Raw genomic sequence first — 11,255 nt, forward strand, 5'->3', positions numbered from 1 at the left:
ACACATTTAGCTCTAAGGGTGGCAACCCTAAGCCTAAATACGAAGTTGCACCATAAAAATCTGTTCTTTGGACCTAAAAAGGTCCAAAGCTCCATAAAACTAGATCTAAGCATTTATGAGGAAAGTTGGAAGCTTTATACCTCCTATTAGTGCCAAAAGGTGAGGTAATCTCAGATCCTTGAGCTCAGGATACAAAAGTTCATCTTCTCCAACTTCTCTTCTCTTCTAATTCCAAGCTCTACTTCACCAAAACAAGCTTCAAAAGTCCAAACACACACACACACAAGAATGGAGTAAGAGAGGGTTTCTAGGGTTTCTAAGGATGAGGGGATGTAAGGAGGCTAGGGTTTGAGCCATAATGTGGTATTTATATGGCTTAAGCCCTTAACCGATAAATCCACTATTGATGAAAAACGTGTTTTTGATCAGTGGGAGTGATCAAACCGCATGTCTCTAATGATCATTAGAAGCTCCATATCATCTGTTATCTGTGGTGCAATTCCTGATTCTAAAACAGCCACCGGATATATTAAGTCGGTTGAGGAGCAATTCAAGGGTACCTCTAAAGGCCATGCTAGTACTCTTATCCTTAAAATGCTCACAACTAAATATGAAGGATCTGGTGGTGTCCGAGAACACATAATGGTAATGAATGACATGGCCAACAAACTTAAAAGTATGGAAATGGAAATTTCTGAAGGTTTTTTAGTTCACTTTATTATGATATTTTAATATTGTAGTTTAGCTAATTTATGATTATAATTTAGTTTTTGCATTACTTTAACATTATTAACCAATTTATAATAATTATTAGAAAGAAATTGAAAAGTCATGGAGGTTTCAAATGAATGCGGTGCAATGTGTTGCACAAAAACATCTATATAGTTGAAATGTTTACAAATATATTTTTTTTAAAATATAAGAATAACGTTGTTGTTAAATTTTATATACTAATTCGTATACTAAGTTGATATAATATATTGATTATTTTGAATTATATGATAATATATATATATATATATATATATATATATATATATATATATATTATAACTGCATAACAATTAATAAAATTAAATATAATATATGGTTTAATGTTATTTATAGTTGTTGTTTTTGTTAATTAATTTTTTTTAAAATTTATTTGCTTAACATTTTAATTTCTATCATTATAATTATTTAAAACATCAAACATTGTTTTTTTAATTTTAAAAGTAACAATATAATCATTTATGTAAGGTTATTTTTAACTATTGTTATTGTAAGTTTTTATAAGCTATTTATTTTAAAACTTTTAACGATTATAAAAATATCTTTAGGAAATATTGTAATTAAACTGATATTACAATTTAGTTTTTGCATTTAGCGCTACAACTTATTACTTTTAACTAAAATATTCTTTGGGTTTTTTAAGTGGAACTTGAATTTATATTTAGGTTCACACTGTAATGTTATATTTAAATTAACAATTTAAGTATTTTGTCCAAACAGTTCAAAAATTGTAGCTTTAAACTGATAATGATTTACATACAACAACATATTAAATATAATAAATTAAGTATAATATATTAAATGTTAATGACATAACTTTCTAAATAAAAGTAAAGATATTATGTTAATATTGAAATTTAATTTATTTGTGGTTACGCTATATGTTTGATATTTATTTAACCTTATTAACCAACTTATAATCATTATTAGAAAGATACTACAATTTATCACTTTTAACTATTTAAAAAAGATTCTTTGGATTGTTTAAGTTAAACTGAGATTTATATTTAAGTTGACCATGTAATATTATATTTAAATTAATTATTTAAGTATTTTATACAAATTGTTCAAAATTTGTAGCTTTAAAATGATAACGGTTTATATCCAACAATATATTAAAACTAATAAATTAAATATAATATGTTAAAAGTTAAAAAAACATAACTTTATAAGTAGAAGTAAATATGTTCTTTTATTATTGAAATTTAGTTTATATATGATTATACTTTATGTTTGATATTTATTTAACCTTATGAACCAACTTATAATCATTATTATAAATAAATTAAAAGGTTATGGGAATTTCAAATAAATGTGATGAAGGAATCGTGCATGAGAGTTTCAAATGAATGTGGTGAAAGGAAAAATGTTTCATTTATAAGTTTACTAGACGAATTCACGTACGTTGCACAACATATATATTGTTAAAATATTGAAAAATATATGTTTAAAATGGTTATGTTGTTAACATTAACTTTGACATAATATTTTGAACAATATTATTCATTGACATCAACCCACATTCCTCATTAATAAAATTAAATACAATTACCAATTTAATATTATTTTTAACAACTGTTATGATTGGTTAATTTAAATTTTTTACTTAAGTGATTATTTTCTAATTTAAATAATGATGTTCATTTAAAATACAATTTATTTGTTGTTAACGTTATGTAATTTATAAATTGATGTTATTATCATTTAAAATTATTGTTCTTTAGTTTTAAACCACTTATTACTATTATTAAGTTAAAGAATATTTTTAAGAAACACTTAATACTACTATTAAAATGTTAAACACACACTAAATAATAAATTAATAAGATAGACAATTTGCATTCAAAAGAGACCTACATGGATAATATGACATATCCATGATTTTTATAATTTGATTTTATTATTTATAATTATTGTTATTAGTTTTAAAACCACTTATTATTAATAATAAATAAAAGAAAACTTTTAAAAGACACTTATTATTATAATTAAAATGTTAAACATGTACTAAAATATAAAGTAATAAGATAGACAATTTGCATTTTAAAAGAGACTTACATGGATACTATGGATAATATTGCATATCCACGATTTTTAATTAATTATTACTTTGAAACAACACAAACATACAAACATATATACAATATTTAATTAAATATTATCTATATAACTTTCTATAACATATGATCGATAACATGAATCTAATCTAATTTACATTAAAGTTTCAACCACAACATGACTGTTTTAAAAGAATACTTAAACCAAGAAAAATATAAAATAAGAATTAACATATAACAAACTTACAAACTAAATCTTTAAAATAATAACATGGCTCGAAAAATGGTCCAAAGCCTTGAAACCAACACAAAACCTTTAAACTTATTTTCTTTGTAAATTATGCATGTGATTTGTATTTGTGTGTCTACTCAAATAGAATGACATTTTTATAGTAGACTGTATCTCATAGGTTTAACTGTGATGATAGTGGTCCGGTCGATTTATTTTATGTTTTCTTTCATCCATTGTTTAGACTTTATTGGGTCTATAGGATTTTCTGAGCAAACTTTTTTAAGTAAACTTTCAATTTTTGAAAAAATTTCTTGGTTAAGTAAAAAATTTGAACTCTTCCTCATTCTCCCACATTTTAAAAGACAAGGTTTCTTCAATTTTTCTTTGAGAGATGTTGACAGGTTCTGGTTTTTTAAATTTTGTATTATTTTTCATTGATTCTAAAAATCCATGTTTTCCACTTCTATAAGCGTTTGTGATTTTATCAACAATGATTTGAACACCATTGTTGTGGAAAGTAACTGTTTTGAAATTTTGTACAAATGGTCTATACAAAAGCATAAGTTATTTCCTAGGATGAAATTTATTCCACATTCTTGTTGGTATATAGAGGGGATATGGAATATTTCTCCAGCAAGTCTTATCTGTAAATCAACACATTTTTTGTTGATAATTACAGTTTCTTTTGCTATAGAAACCTTTATAGGTTTTGGAGTGTTAATCCAATGTTCTTTTGGAATAACATATTTACTTGCGATACAAAGACTGGCTCCTATATCAATATAACAATTTAAATCAATTTGTTTGTATCCGACGAATCTAAATTGTAACGACGTAAATTTTCAAAACAATTTTTCATTTTTCAAACAACATAATTATCATTTAAACATTCTCAAATCTCATGTTCAACAATTGTCATCAAATAAAAACATATCCCACGATCACAAATAAGGTCTTCTGTCTGTGTGTACGGATCATGTCGGCGCCTTCCTGCGATCGTCACTAGTACCTGAAACACATAACACATAACACTGTAAGCATAAATGCTTAGTGAGTTCCCCAAAATACCACATATAACACATATTAGCCAGTCGAGGCTATAACTCTGTTTGACCCCCTGGTCAATATGTCTCAGTGGGACCCTCCAGTCCTATAACTCAGTGGGCCCTCTGGCCCTAACTTTGTGGACCTTCTGGTCCTAACTCTGTAAACTCTGGATCATACATAACACAAATCACATAAAATCATATCATATAGATAGCATACAAGATACTCTGTCACATAGCTCTAATTACCACTCTAGGTAAAGTACAGTGAGAAGACTCACCTCAGGTAACTCGGTAAATCTCGAACTCGGTAATACTGGTAGCCTCCCCCTAATTACATGGAATCATTACTCTAATCAATACAACTCTCAAGGCTAGACTAATCCCTCTCTAAGTTCTCCCAGAAGGTTAAAAGACCATTTTACCCCTCTCATGGCTCAAAGACCCAAACATTGACTAAACCCTAAAAGTCAACAAAAGTCAACTCTCCGGGTTACGCTGCGCGTGCCAAACCTGTAAGCTGGGTGTACCCGGCCACCTCACAGAATCGGGGTACGTGACCCCCTACGTTGCGCATACTGGGATTACGCCCCGCGTAAGTCCCAGTTTCATACTCCTTTGATTTTGGGTCTTAAACGGTTAAGACACACGTCTAACTTTCAGATCTGACTGTCCCTAAGCCTCTTAATCCATAAAGTCGGTGACTTTAAGCCTTTCCATGGCTGTAAAAGTCACCAACACCCAAATCATTCCATTTCCAATACTTTAAAGCCCATAACTCAAGCATGACTCCATAATGACGACCAAGTTGGGATTTTTATGGATCTGCAACACATATATCACTGAAATGGGACAGATCTAGGTCCATGAAGTCCCTTTTGCTCATAAAGTCTCCACCTTTGGAACTTAAACCCTAATAGATAAAGATATAGATATAGATATTAATATAGATACTTATTTTGATTAAGAGAAAATTAAAAAGGAACAAAGACCAAAAGAATACACGATCGTTGATACAAATTGTCCATTGACTTCCATGTTGACTTTAAAGTCATGCGAGGCATACAAAGAAACTACTTGGATCTCTTATGTATCATTTTCCTGTGAACAAATTCACGAGTTCTGTGTATCATTTCCGACTTAAATCTATTAAAATAATAATATATCTTTTCTAAATTCATACAGGTTTATGCATTTCAATATATAAAAATAATACTATAGTTTTTAAATAATGTGATTCAAGAGATTATTGCAAGTATTAGATTACGATATAGTTTTTTCATCCACATGAAAAGAAAAATAGCCAATGGCCAAAAAAAAAAATTAATTTTGTGGATACAAATCAAACGTCAACTTCCATGTATATTACGTTTGTCATTGGAAAAATAAATATAGATAAAGGCCAAATGCATATGGATACAAAATTCCCATTGACTTTCAAGTCTCCCATCACAATGTTTGATTGATGTACTCATTAGTTTGTAACTTGTAACTTTAGTATGATAAATTAAAATTATTGTTTTCATATTATAAAATAAGACAAATAAAATAACCAAATGAGACAAATAAACAAAGTGAATGTTGCATGTGATTTGGAGAGACTGATGTCTCAAATGTGAGGTCTACGTTGAACATCTTGGTTAAATATCTTGAACAATTTTTTAGAGTAAATTACAAAAATGGTCACTGCTATTTTTTAATCAACTACAGTGTTTTCAATTGTAACCAACCGCCGTTATGATTTGATTTGGTTTTGGTTAGGCTATGCTCCCTAACAAATATTATATGATTAAATTGTCCGTAACATATTATTAATTTTTTTTCTAAATTATTCTTTTTATTTTTTATTTTAGGGTAAATTACAGAAATAGTACCTGTGGTTATACAATAATTTTGGATTGGGTCCTTGAAAGATTTGTATTGCTGATTTGATCCCTAGGGTTTTAATTTATTTTGAATCAAGTCCCAATCATTAACATTGTTTATTTTCTTCCGTTAAATACTTTTAAATTACTATTTCACCCTTGATGTCCGCCCACCAGCCCTTTTAGATCTCTTGTCGTCTGTTTCTCATACCCATCACATTGTCCGTCACTACAACATCGACCCTCTGTCGTCACTCGCCACCCCACTCAACCCCTAACCTAAGCACCCTTACCAGGTAGTTCTATTCCTTCTGTTCCCTCTCGTTCTTCTCTATTTGCGGATATCTGGAGGTAGAAGACGAACGCGTCGAAGCCATTAAAGTTGTTGTGGTTTTTTGTAAATCAATTTATGATTATTTTTTTTTTTTGGTTTCTTGTTCATTGATATCTAGGGTGCGCAATCGATTTCTGGATTTCTTGTTCAGGAATTATTTTTTTTTTTGGTTAAACGAGTGTACTTGCGTTTTTTATTCATCGATTTGCACAGCCCAAAAACCCCATTCCCCAATCCAGGTTCTAAAATTTCGACCACAGCGGATGGTGCGCCAAAGCTCGTATCAGGAAGGAACAAAAAACAAGGGTATTCATTTATTTGGAATTTTTGTTCATGAAATGCATATGGGTCTTTTGTTAATTAATGGTTTGTATTAGAAAGTAACACAAAAAGAGTGACGCCGGAACCTTTTGAAGATTTATGGACTGCATGTAAGATGAATATTGATGGATTTCCTGGAGAAGATGAAGTTGTGGTCTTGTGGGTGGTTTCCCGGAGAAGAAGATGGTGAGGGGTGGGTTGGGTAGAGGAGTAATGGGGTTAATATTTGGTTTATAGAATCGATTTGAAGGTTGTCATGAATGTGCAGGTTTTTGAAAGGCTAATATGTAGGTCTGATGCTTGGCAATTGGTATCAATTTGCATATTTTATAAGGGATATTATTGAGCTTTTCATTTGGAATTGATTTGCAGGTCCAATGCTTGGGATCGATTTGCATTCATCCGGTGGATATGAAGATGTGGAGGAGAGGTAAGGCTATATAAGTAAATTCACATACTTTTAACATTTATGAACTAAACGGTGTTAATAATAGGTGACTTAACTCAAAATGAATTGAAAACCTAGGAATGAAATCAGCACTAAAAATCTTTTAGGGACCTAATCCAAAATTTTCATATAACTGCAGGGACGATTTCTGTAATTTATCCTTTATTTTAAAAAGAGTTGGCCGGCCAAATTTTCATTTGAGTTGTGGATACAGATTCTCCATTGACTCAGTCTTCCAATATTGCAACAAGTTATTCTTCATTTATGTCTTTATAAATGTACTCGTTACTTGATCATAATATTCCATTCTTACATCATCACAATTCATCTTTCAGTTTAAACTTTCTTCTAAACTAAAATTGAGTTAGGTTCATAATGGAAAAGTGGAGGGGTTTGGGGCTCCATCTCATTTTCGTATGTGTTTTTTTGTTTGCAGCCACATATACTTGTTTGGGGCTTGGAAATGTTAGTGTCATCTGCTCTGAGCACGAGCGACTTGCTCTTCTCAACTTCAAACACAGTATCCAAGATCCTTTTGAAATGTTGTCCTCATGGGTTGGAAATGAGTGTTGCATGTGGGAAGGAATCCAGTGTGATGCTGTCACTGGAAATGTTCAACGCCTTAAACTTAATGCAGATTCCTACTACGACTTCTTTACTCGTAATAAGGTGAGCTCTTCTTTGGCAGAGTTGAGGCATCTCAAATACCTCGACTTGAGTGGGAATGGTTTTTTTCTAGGAAGTCAGATCCCTGAGTTCATTGGATCCTTTAAACAGCTGACCTACCTCAATCTATTTGATGCTGGTTTTGAAGGTATTATTCCTCCTCAAATTGGAAATCTTTCTAATTTAAAGGTTCTTAATCTCGGTTCAAACTTTTTAAAGGCGGATGAAATTGCATGGATTTCTCGCCTTCCGTCACTCGAGCTTCTCGACTTGAGTTCAGTGGATCTTAGTGGAGCACAAAACTGGGATCAAACTTTGCTTCACATGACTCCCTTGTTGAAAGAGTTAAGTTTGTCGAATTGTCTACTTTCCAATGTTGACCTTGGTGCTTTTCTTAATTTGAGTAGAATACTTCCCAACATCAAACACCTCGATCTTGGCTTCAATTCTTTCGAAGGTCCACTCCCTACCTTTTTTCAAAACATGACCTCCCTCACATTCCTCGATCTTTCCGTCTTTAATCTTAGTTTGGCATGGAACTTTCCAGACCTACTAAGCATGATCCCTTCTCTATCAGAGCTGCATTTGTTTGATTGTGGGCTCAATAGGACACATCTATCTTCCCTTCGTCTTAATTTCAGTACACTTTCTAACATCCAACACCTCGATCTTAGCTTTAATCCACTTGGAGGCATATTTCTGTCCTTTTTGACTAACATGAGCTCCCTAAGAGTCCTTGACCTTTTGGATACCATGTTGAATTCATCCCTTCCTATTATGCCTAAACTTCTAGAGCTTCATCTTTCTTATAACAAGTTTAAGCAGATTGAGCATGTTGGAATCTGGAGACAGTGCCACCTGCAACAGTTGAGAGTGACAAATAATGAATTTGGTATGGAAATGATTGACTCACCAAAAAACGCATCAGAATGCTCCCAGGATTCTTTGGCGAATTTAAGAGTTCTTGATCTATCGTACAACAGACTGGTTGGTTCAATCCCTGAATCTCTGAGTAGATTAAGATTTTTAGAAGTGCTAGATCTATCTCAAAATCACTTGACTGGTCCTGTTCCAGAGTTCCCTGGTAACCTTACCAAACTTGACCTTTCTTCTAACTAATTGACTGGTTCAATTCCAAAGTCCCTTGGAACATTAGCAGCTTTAACAGATTTGAATCTAAGTTCTAATTTGTTAAATGGGTCTATTCCACTTTCAATAGGGAAACTTGCCAAACTCCGTTCTCTCGTTCTCTCCAACAATTCTTTAGAAGGAGTAGTTACCGAAGCCTATTTTGCCAACCTTTCCATGTTGAAGGACTTGGATGCTTCTTCTAACACTAAGTTGACATTCAATGTTTCACGTGGGTGGATACCTCCATTCCAATTAAAATCTCTTAATCTCAGTTCTTGCAATATCAGTAATGGATTCCCGCAGTGGCTTCGAAAACAACAGAAGCTTCAAATCTTAGTGTTGTCAAATGCTACACTTTCAGGACCTCTGCCCACATGGTTGCGGAAGATGCCCATCATTCCTGTCTTAGATCTCTCTCACAACAAATTCAGCGGACCTCTGACAAACCTTCCCAATGGTGGAAATGATAAAGTGTATACATATTCTCCTGAGCCCGCATTACTTCTGGAATATAACCTTTTCAATGGGTCGATTCCAAGGTCATTGTGCAGAAGAACATATTTAGTAGGACTTGATCTTTCCAAAAATATGTTAAGTGGGAAAATTCCCAACTGTTTGGGGAATCTGAAGGATTTGACTAACATGATATTAAGCTCAAATTGGCTCTCTGGTGTCATTCCAAGTTCAATAGCTCTTAATTCATCATTATTTTGGTTAAGTTTGAATGACAATAACTTTATTGGTGAACTTCCACGAGAATTGGCAAATCTACAACTTTTGCAAGTCTTAGATTTGGGTGATAATAAGTTCTCTGGAAATATACCAAAATGGATTGGAGAAAAATTTATAGATTTGGTAGTTTTGAGGTTACACAAAAACAACTTCACCGGTAGAATTCCTCGATCTCTGTGCAAAATTTCAACTCTTCAAATTTTGGATCTTGCATACAACAAATTAACAGGGACCATCCCCCGTTGTGTAGGAAAGTTAAATGGCATGGTTGAGAGTCACTCAATACCTTTGTATCATTCCGCTTCCGATTATGATAAGAATGTGATTCAGGGCATGAAAGGTGTTGATCTTGAATATACAACAATTTGGGGTATGGTTTATAACATGGATCTTTCAAGCAATAAGCTTGTGGGAGAAATACCGGTCGAGCTAACTGCACTTTCTAAGTTAGTGGGTCTCAATTTGTCTAATAATCATCTCAGTGGGGAGATTCCACACAACATTGGAAAGATGACAGAGTTATTTTCTCTTCAAGCATGGCAGCTTTGCACTTTTTGAGCCATTTGAATTTGTCATACAACAACTTGTCGGGTCAAATTCCAACAGGAAATCAACTGCAAACGCTTAATGATCCTTCAATATATGCTGGGAACGAACATCTATGTGGGCCTCCATTGCCAAACACTTGCTCAAATCATCACGATCCAACAACAACAAGAAGCAAGAAGAAACACAAAGCAACTGATGAGTGGATGAAGGTATGGTTGTTTTACGGGGACATAATGAGTGGTTTTGTAACAGGGTTTTGGGGTGTTATTGGAGTTGTGTTGTTCAAGAAGCAGTGGAGACAGAAGCTTTTCATGTTTGCTGAGGTAATGGTAGACAAGATATATGTTGCAGTCATGCTAAGAGTTTCCAAAATCAAGAAAGGAAGAGAAGCTGCATAGATCCTCTGGAATGCAAGTAGGTCTCCAGTATATATTATCAATGATTGTTTTTCTTTTTAGAAATGCTATTGTGCTTATTATTATTATATAATAGTTTTTTGTATTTTGAATTTGTATGACTTTTGTAATATATATGGGTGTTGTTTAGAGGTGGCAATTTACAAAATTTATACTGTATTGGGTATTTATACATGATCAAGTTGTAGATTAGACTACTATGGATTTGAGTTGTAGGATTTTTTTTTTCTTTTTAATTCTGCTATCTTGCTTCCGACTTTCTGTTGCTGCTCTCGCCCCTGACATGCTGTTGATCCATCAACTTTCATCCACATTGGTCCAGATAAGTAAGAACCAAGTAATCTACTCATTATTTATTTCTTCATTTGTAAATTTTCTAGTTCTAGTGAAGAAGGATGTGTGGGTGAAAGGTGGAAATTTTTTGTTGGATTTGGTATTTATAAAAGATTAAGGTCTGCTTGTATGAATACGCAATGGTAGTGGTCTTGGTTGATTATTTGGTTCTACTGCTCTCATGAGTTTGCATGAAAGTTATGAGATTAGATGAAAGGTTAATCAGTATGTAAAATGTCATCCTTTTTTTGTTTGTATGCATCTAGCTCTTTTTCCTTACAAATTTTCCATGTATCTGTAATTTCTGATTTTTAACATCATTGTAATATTTCATCTCTTTTTTTTTTTTGTCCT

General features: G+C 32.4%; 1 protein-coding gene across 1 annotated transcript; it reads left to right on the plus strand.

Annotated features, from left to right (window-relative positions):
- Nucleotides 1-6,206: 6,206 nt before the first annotated feature.
- LOC145065724 (receptor-like protein EIX2) lies at nucleotides 6,207-8,860 on the plus strand. Its single transcript, XM_079012785.1, has 3 exons — nucleotides 6,207-6,917; nucleotides 6,999-7,056; nucleotides 7,214-8,860. The coding sequence occupies exon 3, from the start codon at nucleotides 7,450-7,452 to the stop codon at nucleotides 8,857-8,859; it is 1,410 nt and encodes a 469-aa protein (XP_078868911.1). The 5' UTR covers nucleotides 6,207-6,917; nucleotides 6,999-7,056; nucleotides 7,214-7,449; the 3' UTR covers nucleotide 8,860.
- The last annotated feature ends 2,395 nt before the right edge of the window (nucleotides 8,861-11,255 follow it).

Source organism: Lactuca serriola, chromosome 8 (genome assembly GCF_051521515.1).
Source record: "Lactuca serriola cultivar US96UC23 chromosome 8, Lser_US96UC23_V15, whole genome shotgun sequence".
NCBI lineage: Eukaryota > Viridiplantae > Streptophyta > Magnoliopsida > Asterales > Asteraceae > Lactuca > Lactuca serriola.